General features: G+C 36.4%; 1 protein-coding gene across 1 annotated transcript in view; it reads left to right on the top strand.

Annotated features, from left to right (window-relative positions):
- The window catches only part of rftn1a (raftlin, lipid raft linker 1a), a 55,458-nt gene that overhangs the window by 23,641 nt on the left and 15,807 nt on the right, over positions 1–16,010 (top strand). The window contains exons 2-3 of the mRNA XM_056480086.1: positions 1,931–2,114; positions 10,604–10,715. Coding sequence (XP_056336061.1) covers positions 1,931–2,114; positions 10,604–10,715 — 296 coding nt within the window. The remainder of the gene's footprint in view (positions 1–1,930; positions 2,115–10,603; positions 10,716–16,010) is intronic.

Raw genomic sequence — 16,010 nt, 5'->3', positions numbered from 1 at the left:
TTGTTATATTGTTTATTTTTTTCTTTGCCTCCATTTTCATTTGGTTTATTCCATCCTTTATTTATATCTGACAAAGAGAAATTTAGATTAATTTTAATGTTTATTAGGTGTTTTCAAATAAAATACCAACGGTAAATGATGTATATAAATAATATTTAACATTTACAGCTCTATTTGTTATGTAAGATTCCGTTTTTAGAACATAACATTTTTGAATCAGCAAAAGGATAAAGAATGAGCCTCCTCCATTCAGCCTCTTTACTTTACTTTTACTCTTTACTTTACTCCTTTACTTTGGATGAGAAAACTGTGTTGTACGGGCCCCACCAAAGACATCCATTAGCCTACATATTTAATTTTGTTTGTCAGGCACAAAGATTTGTTTCAAAACTATTTCTAAATTCAGTTCTCATTTCCAGCAAATGAATAAATAAACAAAAACAACGAAGTATGGAAGTGCCTATGTCTCTAAAACCCAACAGGTGGACAAATCTAAACTTGTTTTTATTAAAACAAATATAAATATGCATATAATAAATCATACCACTACTAATGTCGAAAACATTATACAAATGCAAATTGACATGAATAAACTGAAAAAAGCTTGGAGATGAGGCATGGAGATAGTGGTTTTTATATTTATGTAGAAAATTATAATTTTTGTAACATTTTAATCCTTTATTTATTTATTTATTTATTTATATGTAAAGATATTTGTGTATTCCTATACATCCTGTGTGTATCTGTAAGCGTCTGTAAGCGTCTGTAAGCGTTTGGACCTGCATAGGCACGTAACTAACATGCTCTGCGTTGGTCAGCTTTTACAGGTAGTTGGTCAATGGCGCAGTCTATTTCAACAATGCACTGGCCAACAATGCACCTTTACACATCTTTTTACTCCAGCACACCCATGAGTCTACAAAGTGGTGCACATGGATTTGCTATTTAAACAAAGTGGCACAAAACGTGAATATTAGGGTTGCGCTGGTCTGAAAGTAGCAACAAATTGCATCATGCACGTCTTGCGCCTCATAGCGCCGGGTGTATGTTAGGGCCCAGAAATATCCACAGCGATGCTGTGATTGTAAATCAATGGAATTGCACATTTCAGAGATGGCCACAAGAAGGCAAAACTTACAGACAGTGTCTATAATATAAAATGATTAATATACAGTTTATTCATGTGGTGGCAAAGCTGAAGTTTCCACATCACTTCACATGGTCTTTCAGATATCACTCTAATATGATTATTTGGTGCTCAATAAATATTTTATTTTATTATCAATGTTGAAACCATTTGTGCTGCTTAATATTCTATAAAATAAACAACATTCATTTGTTGTGCAATTCTGCTGCGTATAATGGAAATGGGTAAATCTTACATACTTGATTAATATATATATATATATATATATATATATATATATATATATATATATATATATATATATATATATAATTATTCAAGTAATTGTGTAATATTACACTGTAAAAATGCTGGGTTTTATACAATTAAATCAGGTTGTCCCAACACAGAATAATTAATTTAACTTAACAAGTTGAAGTGGATTGAATGTAAAACAATTAAGTTGTCTTCATAAAAACACTCTAGAATTATGTTGTTTATGCTCATTTTAAATAAGTAGTTTGAACAAGCAGCAAAATAATTTTTTGAGTGTAGTCATAGCATTTTGTAGTTGTTAATTTAATGCATCCTTACCGAATGCAGTCACATAATCATTATAAATACTTTTGTATTATTTTGTTTTATTGTTATTTTAAAAATTATATCCATTATAATAGATATGTCGTCACAATAGTACGTTCAGAATTCAGAGTGAATTTTTATCAACATTGATGAGTGTGTCTGGCCAAACGATGACAGTTGAAAGAAAAGTGAAATGTTTAATTCTTGTGTCTGTTTCTTCAGAAGTGGCCGTGTCCTCTGTGCTGTGTCTCTCATCAGTCAGAGAGCTCCCAGTGCAGGTGTGTGATTTGTATCAGAAGGGATTCGTTCTGGCTGCTGTCCATCCCTTTGTTCACGCCTGCGGCCCTGCTAATGCTAACCTACAGAAGCAGCTACACCGAGCAGTGCTCATCAGACAAACACACAGGTAAACTACACACACTTAGCATTCCTCTGCATACAGCACACATCATTTAACATTCAAAACAGATTGTAAAAATGGACAGAATCAACATGTATAACATTACAAAAGATTTTTAATTCAAGTAAACACTATTTTATTTTTAGACCTCAGTGCTGAAGTTTTGTTTCATGAGAATCGAATCAGAATATTAGAATGATTTTTGAGAAGAGAAGTGTTAATAATAAAGTCTACCCAATTACATGACAACTTTTGATATGGCTAAAAATGTATTGACTCAGTGTTTTTGGTAATCAACTATGATGCTGAGGTGACAAAGGACGCAACACTTAAGATTAGATTAGATTAGATTCAACTTTATTGTCATTACACATGTACAAGTACAAGGCAACGAAATGCAGTTTAGGTCTAACCAGCAGTGCAATTGCAGCAAGTGCAGGATACAGGTATAAGTTATAAAGTGCAGTTATAGAAAAACTATGGTGATATTTACAGATGGATGTACTATGAACATTATATACAGGTTGTATTAGCTATGAACAGATTTACAATAAATGAATATATGTACAGGATGCTATTAATAGCAGAAGTATGCAGATAGATAAACATAATTACAAATGTCTATGTGCTGTGGGTATGTCCAGTTCAAGTAAATGAATCAGTGCAATGAATATGTGCAAACTTAAATGTGCAAATGTTAAATAGTGCAGTGATTGTGAGGAGTATAAGTTAGAGGAGTGTGGGGGGTGTATTGGGGGGGGGGGGGGGGGGGGGGGGGCAAAAGAGTCAGTGAGGGGCAGAGTTCAAAAGGAAGACAGCTCTGGGGAAAAAGCTGTTCCTCAGTCTGCTGGTTTTTGTCCGGGGGAGCCTGAATCGCCTGCCGGAAGGCAGGAGAGAAAACAGTCTGTGAGCAGGGTGAGAGGTGTCCTTAAGAATACTGCGTGCTCGGCGCAGACAGTGTCTCTTCTGGATGTCCTCTATGGCTGGCAGTGTAGTCCCTGTGATGCGTTGGGCAGTTTTCACCACCCGCTGCAGTGCCTTACGCTCAGCAACAGAGCAGCTTCCATACCAGACTGTGACGCAGTTGGTCAGGATGCTTTCTATTGTGCAGCGGTAGAAGTTCACCAAGACGGCTGATGAAAGCTGGTTTTTCTTTAGTTGCCTCAAGAAGAATAGGCGCTGGTGAGCCTTCTTGACCAGGCTGGAGGTGTTGGTGGTCCAGGAAAGGTCCTTAGAGATGTGGGTCCCCAGGAACTTGAAGGATGAGACAGGCTCAACGGCCATCCCATTAATGTGGATGGGATCATGTGAGCCTGTTCGTCCCTTCCTGAAGTCCACAATGAGCTCCTTGGTCTTGCTGGTGTTAAGGAGCAGATTATTGTTGGTGCACCAAGTGGCCAGATGCTGTATCTCCTCCCTGTAGGCAGTCTCATCATTATTGCTGATTAGACCAATCACTGTGGTGTCATCTGCAAATTTGATGATGGTGTTGGATCTGTTCACAGGCCTACAGTCGATGGTAAAAAGGGAGTAGAGGAAGGGGCTCAGCACGCAGCCCTGTGGTACACCAGTGTTGAGTGTGACGGTGGTGGAGCAGATGTGGCCTGATCTAACATTCTGAGGTCTGTTAGTCAGAAAGTCCATAACCCAGATGCAGAGAGACGTGTCGATATCCAGGTCTCTGAGTTTGATCAGTAACTTAGAGGGTATGACAGTGTTGAATGCTGAGCTGAAGTCAACAAACAGCATTCGTGCATAAGTGTTTTTATTGTCCAGGTGTGTGAGGACAGAGTGCAGTGCTATGGAGACGGCATCTTCTGTGCTACTGTTGCCACGGTAGGCAAACTGATGTGGGTCCAGTGTGGATGGCAGAGAGTCTTTCAGATGTGCCAGGACCAACCGCTCGAAGCACTTCATGATGATGGGTGTGAGTGCTACAGGGCGGTAGTCATTCAGGCATGTTGGGCTGGAGTGTTTGGGCACTGGCACAATAGAGGTGGTTTTAAAGCATGTTGGCACAGTTGCTAGGTTAAGCGACAGGTTGAAAATGTCTGTGAATACCCCAGTGAGCTGTTCTGCACATGCTTTGAGGACGCGCCCAGGGATACCGTCTGGTCCAGCAGCCTTACGCACATTGATCTGACTCAGTGCGGTGTAGACTTCTGAGGAGGTGAGTGTGATAGGTGAGTGGTCGGTTGAGGTAGTGTTCCTGGTGTAGGGTTCTGTATTGTCTCTTTCAAAGCGGGCATAAAAGTCATTTAGCTCGTTCAGGAAGGAGACATTTGTGGCTGTGGGTGTGGACTGGCTGGGTTTGTAGTTGCTGATGGCCTGGATGCCCTGCCACATGCGCCGAGGATCAGAGTTGGAAAAGTGCTCCTCTAGCTTTAGCTTGTAGCAGTGCTTGGCCTTTTTGATGCCCCCTCTTCAGATTAGCCCTGGAAGTGCTGTAGGCCTGTGCATCCCCTGATCTGAAGGCAGTGTTGCGTGCCGCCATCTTGTCTCATGACTAAATCTATTAAACCACCATCAAACTAAATTGTACTAATACCTGTTTGACAAACATCATAGTATATGAAATTCACTACCTCTTAGAGCCTTTTTAAAGATTGTATAAAACTTAAACTTTTTAAGTTTTGTACATTTTAAGGCCTTAAAGCCCCTTTACTTTTCAACCGGTAACATTGGCGACATTTTAACATGCTGTATATTTACCAAATAATGATTGTAAGAAAGCACAACTAAACGACCTTAGCTTGTAATAACATCTTTTCAGTACAGTATAATTCAGAAGGGTGGGAATGAAGAACAAGTCAATTATTTACCTGACAACAACTATGAACCTCTATCAACCTGTATGGTCAGAGGGTAATGTAACTAACGGTGCAAATGTAGCACACTCAATCCCTCTAATCAGAAATAAGCTTGAGTGCAAACCTTTTCAAAATATAATGAATATCTTAACATGATCTCATTGGGTTATTCTGTTTGCATGGCTGTCTTGTACCTTTTCAATGAAGTGTGGTTAAAGACTGTATTTGATTAATATATTGATTAAAATCTATATTTTAATTAACTAAAATGTAGTTACCACAGAATTTGTTATATTCTCCAAAAATTTAACAAAATATTTTAAATAAATATCATGCTTCTGAATTTATCCATAATTTCAACTATATACAAAATATAATAATAAAATAGTCTAAAAATAGTCCCTTATCTTTGTTTTCCGAAGAAACCCCCATCCACACCAGCTCCCCCTGTCCTCCTCTACCAGGAGTAGCTCTCAAGAACTATCTGATCTCATACCCCCCTTACATGGTCATTGACCAAGCGGGAGCCCTGGACACAATTATCTCCAAGCTCAGGCTTCTCTCCCGGGACAGCATGCCAAACCTGCTATTATTATTATCAAGCAATATCTAAGTGCGAACTCTTGGATTTAATATCTTGTTCCCCCACAGTTCAAAGACATTTGCTATAGGTCTGAAGTTAAAAAACCCAGTTTTTTTACTAAACAATAGTCTAAAACTTGACAAACAAATCAGTAAAATAATAAGTTCAAGTTTCTATCATCTACAATGACTAGACAAAGTGAAACCCTTCCTAAACAGGGAGGGTTTTGAAAGGGCTATCCATGCCTTTATTTCCACGTGATTAGATTATTGTAATTCTTTATATATTGGTCTACCCTCAGAATATATTATTTAGCCTACATTTTCTCTCTGTATTGTGGCTGTACATGCGCTGTCAGCTAAATGGAGGCCTAAAATAAATCTTAAAAGCATAGACTGAGCGCTTATATTCGTTCTTCGAATATAATATATCTACAGAGGCTATAAAAAATTATACAGATCTAAACGATACAGTTTGAAAAGGGTTTTAAAACCATAGAGCAGTCTCTGGCAGAGAAGGGAATCACTGGCCCACCACATTCTTACGAACATATTTTATTTATTATAGTTATTATTTCATTGACTTGAATATAACCATGTATAATATAATTACTAACCCGTCGTCTGAAATATTAAAATAATAAAATAGCCTATTATTTTATTCGTGGCGATGAGACCTTTACTTCGCCCGACTGAGCTTGAGTTTATTGCATGCAGCGCTGTATTTTGGTAGCACAAAAACTCGCTCTATATATACACCAATAAGTAAGTCAAATGAATGTATGAATCAATTAATTAATTAATAAAATAAATATGGATTCTTAAATGTCAATATTGTTTCTACTCCAAAAAATAACAAATGTTTTATAAAAATAAAATGAGCAATTTTCAACATTTATATGATTCAGTTAAATAAACGTTGGACATTTATGGGGCCATTTAATATGTTTTTTAGTGCTTTTGTTTGTTTGTTCTCAGTGATCTTTATTATATACTGGTAGCTACGCAAAATATTTTCTAAAATGTCAAGCAGTAATTTGTCTAAAGCTTTAATTAATTTCAAATTTTAAAAATAACAAAAGTAAAATTATAAAAATACAAAGATAAAAAGAGCAGCATTTTGCTAAATATAATAGTCCTTTATATGCTCACTTTACATCTTATTCATAATATCATAATACGTCGCCCTGCAAAATTTCCATTTGTTTCAAGCCATGCATATTTAAATCACCTCGGAAAAGTAAAAAAAAACAAAGATTTTGCAATCATATCCAGCTCCTACTTCTGTTTTTTCACTATAAAAAAGGTTGAATAATGGTGGTGATATTAGAAGATACAATTCAGCTCATACAGTTTATTAATGATGCGTACATTATACAGGCACATTATGAACACACTGTCATTAAATCCATATTAAGAATTTTCTTTGTAAGGGTTTTCTATAAGGAAAAGCTTATTGGGCAATTTAGCATGTTGAGTTCATATTCTTACTGAATCTGTTCCCTTTAACATATTATTCACAGATTTCAAGGAGGTGTACTGAATGTGATAGTTTAATATAATTACTACATTAGTGGTTAGTACAAACTAGGTATATTGGAAAAATATGATATTGTGATATTTTATTTTTCTGCAATAAATATTGCGATATGAGTATTGTGAAATGGTTTGGATAGCACTATATGATTGTTTTCTGGGGGTTCGAATAGTATTCAGGTACAGAAATTGAATAATCACAATGCTTTTCTTGCTTTGCTTTGTTTTGATTTTAGTACAAATAAGTACCTATATTGTTTGACTTTAACTTCAGAGGAAATAGGTCAAAATGAAGAGTCCTTAAAACAAGTAAAATGATCTGCCAGTGGGGTAAGTAAAATAATATTGTTTTTACTTTGAAATGTAGATATTTGCACTAGAAAGCCTGTGGAAAAAGTGGGAAAACCTCTTTTTTTTTTTTGCATAAATCATATAGTTTCTGTATAAATACAGCAATTTCTGTAGCTCCTGGTCAACGATAATTCAGAATAAAAATTATATATCTTGCGATGTGACTATTGCAGATGTGCACATATCGATATCGATATCAATGCTGAAACAATAAATTGTGCAGCCCTAGTGCAAACAAAGTACAAATTAATTGTTATCAGTGGAAAAAACTGTAAAGTGTTTAGTCTTCCATGTGGGTGTTTCTATGAGGGTATGAAAAATATGACATTATACATTTGATGGAAAAGGTTGTTTCAAAGAAAGTCTGATTTACAATGCTATTTGATGAAAAATTCATAGAGCAAAGATTTTTTTTCTTTGGAATAAGGTTTTTTAGATGAATGATTTACAATAAGACCAAGGCGGTGCATTAACCTGTTAACCTCTCTCTCTGGCTTTTTATTTTTTCATTCGATATCATTCGAAAATGTAAATGCTTAAACATCTGCATATACTACAAACGCTTTAGCTTTTTCTGTATTATTAGCTAGGCAACTTAACCTGCAATTTAATTAATTTTCTCTTTCATCTTTTGATGAGTGGCTGCAAGATGTAATGAGCTTTATTCATCTGGAAAAAACATCAGGTATATGATGAAGGGTAACACTAGTCTGTTTGGAGAGATCTGTCAGCTTTCATCTTTTTATTTTAAATAATTTAGTACTTCTATAATGCGTCAATCTAAGCATCAAGATTTCATTATGTATGTGTGAAAACTCATGTATGTGTCATACTGAAGGATTTATGCATAAGGATTTGTTGTTGAAATGTGTATAGGCTTGATAATATCTTTAATGTCTAAAATTAAATGATTTAGCATTTATTCATTATTATCTAGGCTTAACATATTCTGTATGACAATGCATTTGTTATACAACAACAAAGAAAAGCTACATTTTGTAAAACCATTTTGAAATTTGGATTTTATGCTATAGTTACCAAACATTTTATAGTTAAAAAAATGCAGGGTCCCACACAATTTATACATGATGTCCTAACAAAAATGTATTAAGTTAACATAACAAGTTTAAGTGGATTGAACTTAAACAATTAAGTTGTCCCACCAAAAAATAAAAAATTGTGTGGTTTCATCTCATTTTAAATTAGTAGTTTGAACAAGCAGCAAAGAATTCATTTTGGGTGTAGGAAGCTAAATTTTTACATCAAATTTGGAACATTTTGGAATGTAACTAAGCTAGACGTATGGATTTGATCAAGTATTTACTTTAGCTTAAAGAATAGTTAAGTTAAATAGAAACTAATAGAAAGTTGAACTAGGAATTGCACCCCCGGTTCAAAAAGACACTAAGGCAAAGAGCAGGTTGCCAGATTGACGACAGATTTAACGGTGCTTTTACACCAGCACTTTTGGTCCGCTCCATGGTTTGTTTGATGTCAGAGTATGGTACATTTAGTGTGAACGTGTCTTCTGAACTTGAGTGCGCATCCACGAATAGTACCCGAGTCCGCCTGAAAGAGGTGGTCTGTAACTCTGGTCTGGTTCACTTCTGATATGAATGCAATCCTACTAAATAACGGTAGTGAACCGCCAACTGTACAACAAACTTTAGTTTTCATAATGTTCATTCGTGTGTGGGTATGTCTGTGTGTCACGAACTGTACCTTAGTGACAAGCGGGACTGAGCCAGGGCAATCACAGTGATAATGTCTGCTTGACTCCTCCAAAAACAACTTCTGCAGACACCGCGTGATATTCTGAACGTTTATAATATTTTTTGCAGCAGATAGATGTGAGTCGCTTTCTGTATGTCCAAACCAAAAGATTCAGTAAAAGCAAAACAACTGCAATGTGTGTACGTCTTTCCATTTTGATGCTTGGCTTTCGTGTCTGTCACCTAACCACAGCTGTACACACAACATCAGCTCGATGACGCAATTGTACAGGTTCAGAAGGAAAAAAGACAGTGTGAACACAAACCAGCCAAGAAGGTGGCAAGGGGGGACAATCGAACTTGGGTACGGTCCAGGCAATTGAACCAAGTGTGAAAGCACCCTAAATCATGTTCTAAATAAAAGCAATGGCACGCTATACAAGGAATATTTTCCATGTTAAAACGAGTTTTTATACTAACTAACACCTGAAATTTTTGTTTCTATTTCTTGTTGCAATAACAGAAAACTGACAATGATCACCTCAGGTACACCTCATGTGCTTTATTCAGTGTTAAATGCTAATAATTCGAGTTGCCATTCAACTTGACATTTATTGTCATACTACTGAAAGCAGCAGCAGGTAGTTTACCTCAGATCTTGAAAATAAAATAAACCGTTTGAACTTTAGAACTGTGATTCTTATATCATATATCTGTGATTAATGTTAAAGATGTTTAATTAAAGATGTTTTAATTATATTGTAAATAGTTACCATTTCGTTGGATTGTAGTAAGTGCACTATTCTGTGCCTCTGAATGGCTGTATTGAAATTTCTGTCGTGTTTTGTCTGGTAATTGGGCAAACAGCCCAATTGCTTATCACTCCAAATCTCTTAAGTAACGTGTTGTTAGGACACAGGGTTACAATATAACCTCCTCACCTAACGTTTACATTTGTATTGTTTATGTTATTTGCTAATTAATAACCCCATGTGGAACTCTGAATCTGTGTCTCATTTTGGAGCCTGCTACTGTCCAGCGGAGTTCACATTTTTGGTTGCAGACGCATACTTTGAGAGCCTTCATGACACAATAAATCACACCAAGTCAACCCGGTGTGCTGAAATATAACTGGCATTGGGTGGGTTGAATGACCAAAACAAAGACAGCCGTTCCGGCACATAATGCACATCATCAAAGCAGAATATCTGACTTCAGCATGTTTTTTCAGCTAAACAAGAATGTTCACTTAGCATGTTTCAAAAATATCTGATAACATATTATGGTATTTTTACAGCATATTTAAGTAGTAAAATCAAAACTTCTATCATTTCTATAATTCTTTTACTCTTTCATTTTTACATTTGTTTCTCTTAATTATCTCTTTTATTATTATTTTTTTTAAGTATTCATAAATCCTGACAATTTAAGTTTGGATAGCTCATTTTCACATCTATGTTTTATGTATACTTAAATAGTAGATGTATTTTGTTTGTTTTTGCAGTAGTTCTGACAGTGGTCTGCTGAACTGGGTGGATCCTCATCTGTCGACAGACGTGTGTTACCTCGGTCACCAGGACCCCGACCCAGACGCCATACAGGGCTACGTGAAAAAGGTTAACCATCTTTAATAAATGCATTTGTTTTTATTCAAACTGAGAGCAGCAGGTCAATATATTTTTTCACTTACTTACTAAACTTTAGTACCACCCTTAATGTCATCACACTACTAAAGATGGCACCAAAAACCCACTTACTTCAAACTCTCACTATCTTTGTCTTACAATACGGCTGTAGAACCGAAAACATAAGCTGACAGGCTGCTCCATAGTCACTGACACCCCACATTCATCTGCTGTTCCATTAGTCGTCACCCTCTCGCCTTTTCAGTAATTGCATTTATCTGAAGATAAGCAGTGTTTGACTGAGTGTGCGTGTGTGTGTAAGGAAGTGTTTGAGCCGTGTGACATTTACTGATGATTTAGACGTATGCGTGTGTGTGGCATGACAGTACGATGATTGGAAAATATGGTTTTCATTAGCGTCTCCTGTCACAGCTCCGCAGAGTTTATTTTAAAAGCATCTGCAGCAAAACGCACCACCTTCTTTCTCCATAGACACTGTAAAATTATTCACATTACACCAGATTACATTATCATTGGCTTTAAGCTTTAAGTGTACACTTGGGACAGTTGACATGATAATCAGTGGTGCTGATGAACATCCAGAGCTGAGTAGTAATGGATTATATATAATCTGGATTGTGTAATCAGATTCCAAATACTAATCAATAATCATTATTTATTATTTACACAATAGCAGTAAGTGGATCACAATTAACTGACTGCCTTAATTTTCTCTTTTTCCAATTTTTTCTAGATTCATTTGTGATTCTTTTTGATTTTTAACATTTGCAACATTGCTACTGTATGTTTTACATAAAAAAATATGCACTTTTTGTGTTTTTAGGATGAAATATTTGATATATAGGTAATAGGTGATTGCTGTAATTTTTTTATGTTGCTGTTCATTCATTCATTTTCTTTTCAGCTTAGTCCCTTTTTTAATCCGGGGTTACCACAACAGAATGAACCGCCAACTTATTCACCATGTTTTTACGCAGCGGATGCCCTTCCAGCCGCAACCCATCTCTGGGAAACAACCACACACACTCATTCACACTCATACACTACGGAGAATTTAGCCTACCCAATTCACCTGTACCACATGTTTTTGGACTGTGGGGGAAACCGGAGCACCCGGGGGAAACCCACGCGAACGCAGGGAGAACATGCAAACTTCACACAGAAACGCCAACTGACCCAGCCGAGGCTTAAACCAGCGACCTTCTTGCTGTGAGGCGACAGCACTAACTACTGCGCCACTGCGTTTATTTAATATGAAGTAAATGTTTTAAACTCATAAGGTTTTAGTTCTTTAGTTTTTTTCATTGTTTCTCTCAGCAATTGTAATAATATTAGTGTTAGTATTTCGAAGTATTAATTGTCAATACATTGCACTTTAAACTAACGTTAACATGTTAATGTATGCGATTAATCTGAAAATTGGTAACACTTTATTGAAGGGGTGTTCATAAGAATGTAAATAAACCTTTTATAATCCAATATTTGTCCTATTTGTAGTTTAAAGAAAAAGTCATCCTCTCCATATTTTGAACATTAGATACAATCTCTAACCATTCAGATTTTGTAGGGGATTCGAGTTGTAGCCATTTTCGAGTTACAGTTTTCTTACTGGTTTCCATCCAGCTATTATTATGTGCGTTTTGGAGATGCGCATAAAAAATCGGTTGATGGAAATGCCAAGATGCGCATAAATGTTGAAAATGCACGTAAAAAAGTTATGCGCATAACTGAGTAGGATAAATCTTTTATTCGATAAGAAAAGATGCGCATAAACTACGATGGAAACACTACGATGCAAGTCATTTATTAAATGAAGAAAAGATTTACGCAGCTTCTCCTACTGCAGTAAATTCCGCTTTTACTGTTCATTTTTGCCGCTACTTAATCAGGAAGTGACGATTTTTTTTCTTTGACTCATTGGATGGAAATGCTGCTTTATTCGCATATCTTTTATGCGATATTCCTGTTTTGCACATAAATTTAATTCACATTTTTGGATGGAAACATAGCTAGTGTTTTTGACATTGTTTGTGATGACATTGTTTGATATTATTATTTTGAACTTGGTATTACCAAGACATCAAAACTTGTCATAAATCTGTCATAAACATGACTGTCACGAAGCCATAATAAATGTCATTAATATTTATTTTTACTTCAACTACAGTGGTACAAGTTGAATTTTAATGACAAATACAAAGTTTGTGTTATGTTGTCTTGTTTATGTCAAGTTGTCATAAACAATGTGATCTTTGCATTTAAAATGGCGTAACTGAGCAAATGGCACTTAATAACAGTTGCAGTATGCATAAAATCTCATTCACATTCATGGCATGTGTCATGTCATGATTATAAATGTTCCATGACAGTCTTATGAACACCCCTTCAAGTGTTACCGAAATGTTTAACTTATTAATGTTTTTAACAATGGGCACACAGTGGCGCAGTGTGTAGCACAATCACCTCACAGCTAGAAGGTCGCTGGTCGCTGGGTCAGTTGGCGTTTCTGTGTGAGGTTTGCATGTTCTCCCTGTGTTTGCCTGGGTTTCCTTTGGGTGCTCTGGTTTGCCCCATAAGTCCACGATATAGGTGAATTGGGAAGGCTAAATTGTCTATAGAGTATGTGTGTGAATGAGTCTATATGGATGTTTCCCAGTGATAGGTTGCACCTGGAAGGGCGTCCGCCGCGTAAAACATATGCTGGATTTAGGAGTTCACACTTAGCTGATGACTGATAATAAAGCTTGTTTGGCATGCTGTCTCAGGAGAGCCCTGGGCTCCCTCCCGTTTGCAGGGTGAGAAGAGAGTTTGAGCTCAGGTAGATCTCGATGAACTCCCCCCGGCTTATTTCTAGCTATATGATGTATATGAATAACTGAGAAGTGGTGTACTCGATAAGAGCTTGGCTATGGTATTAAGTTTGTGGATATTTGTAGCATATTTTTGGACTGTCGGAGGAAACCGGAGAACCCAGGAAAAACCAATGTGAGCATGGGGAGAACGAGCAACAGAAATGTCATCTGGTTTAGTAGGGACTTTAACCAGAGGCATTCTTGCTGTGAGGCAACAGTGCTAATCACTGGGCCGCCGTGTCACCCATCTGGAAAGGAGGGGGAGTAGGGGTGGTAAGGTGGGGATTCTTCAAGACGAAGATATTGAGAAACTCTGATTATTTATTGTGAGTTAAGAATCATCTGATTGGTGAATCAATAGTGAGCTGTTGCTGGAACAGCTGAGAACAATCATAAGCACATGATCCTCTCGAAATTAGTTTATAAATAAACTTCACTAAGTTGGCGGTTCATTCCGCTGTGGCGACCTCAGATTAATAAAGAGACTAAGCCGAAAAGAAAATGATTAAATGAATGAATGAATATTTGTAACAATAACACAAATTAATTGTTTCATAACATTTGACCTCAACATTTTGCCGTCACTGCAACCGTATCATTGTATGATAACAGTACAGTGAACAACAGTAATATATTGGCTCAAGACACAATGCCTGGTTTCCTTATAAAAAGCTTCCAGATGAAAGCTTAGATAAAACCAAACCAAAGTTGAGTACACTTATTTTAGTGATGAACTGTCCTTCCACTGAATCAAAACATTTTAAGAACCATCTTCAGGCCAAACACGTTTTTAAAGAAGAGTGTCTTAGAGATGTCAGTGCTGAGAAATTGTCAACCAGCATCCCAAAGTACACTGGATGAGTGCAGCCAACGCAAGTCTGTCAAAAATAAAATAATAAAAATAAAAAACTGCAAAGCTAACTGATTTCATCACTAAATGGATATCCACAGACTGCAGACCCATCAAAAATTTTCAGGACCATACCGGTCACCATCGAGGGGAACTATTGATACAAGAATACATGAACTGTATGACACTGAAAAAGCTAAAACAGTGAGTCAGTTGGCAGAAGGCACTTTCATTGCACTTACTAGAGATCACTGGACATCAGTGTGTAACCAAAACTACCTCAGTGTAACAGCACTCCTCCTTTTCAATAACAACTGGCATCTGCACTCATACACTTTAGGCAATTATAAAATAGGAAATACAGTAATAACAATAAAAAGGTCATAAAAATAGGGTCACACTTTATTTTGAAGGTACATTTTTGTAATTTAAGTTACGTTGCATTTACATGCCAACTAATTCTCATTAGATTATAGGTGGACTGTTAGGTTGGGGTTAGTGTAAGATGAAATGTACTTGCAAAGTTTCTTATAGTCAGTTAAATGTCTGTTGAAAGAGCAGTATCAACAGATATTAAGAAGACAGTCTACTAATACTCAAATGGAGCATCAAAATAAAGTGTTACCAAAAAGAGAGTCTATTTCTTTAAACTAGATAGTCATGCATTTCTTTATTTCAACACTGCACATTTACATTAAATATTTTAAGTTTGCAATTAATCAAGAATAATCAAAGACCATGATTGCGATTAACATGATAAAAAATCATTGATTGACAGACTTTATTCCAGAATATCCTACTTCAAATAGTACAAAATTATCCTAATAATTATATATGTGGCTAAATGTAATAAAATTATTCTAAATGTGATGCAAACTTAGTCCGATTACATTATCAAGAATGTGTAATCTAAGGGGCCGATCACACCAAACACACTTTTCCATTCTGAGGACGCGAGGCACATTGCACTACCTTTTTTGTTGACAAGAAAAAATAAAGTGTGCTGTGCTTTTTATGTCGCTAGGCAACCACTGATGTTAGCCTTTCCAGAAAATTACCAGCAATATTGCGGAAAGGGATCATGTGTGTTGGTGTGCACAGGCTCTTTTTAAAAATACTGGTAACACTACTGGTAATTTGACCTAATGCTGCTCTGTGTGAAATTGCCGGAAAGAGCGCGTTCACGTTTAGAATGCGGAGATGTGAGACGTCTACTCCAGCGCCAGCACACATACATATTATGTACATCTTGACAAGTAAAAGTGTTCCTCCATGTTTTCATTGAAGTTGTTTACAATGCTTCTCCATCCACATAATTTGTAATGTCGTCAAATGTGTAAACATTTAGCTGTGGTTTGCGCTTCTGCCTTTGGATGTCTCTGTCCTTATTTATCAGGGGAATGAACTGCCAGCTATTCCAGGATATGTTTTACGCAGCGGATGCACTTCCAGCCACAACCCAGTACTAAGAAACCCATACACTCTCTCATTTACAAACACTCATCAACTAACTGCCAATTTTGTTTACCCAATTCACCTATAGCGGATGTCTTTGAACTTTTG

This window comes from Danio aesculapii, chromosome 19 (assembly GCF_903798145.1).
Source record: "Danio aesculapii chromosome 19, fDanAes4.1, whole genome shotgun sequence".
Taxonomy (NCBI): Eukaryota; Metazoa; Chordata; class Actinopteri; order Cypriniformes; family Danionidae; genus Danio; species Danio aesculapii.
This window is presented reverse-complemented; position numbering and strand designations above follow the sequence as displayed.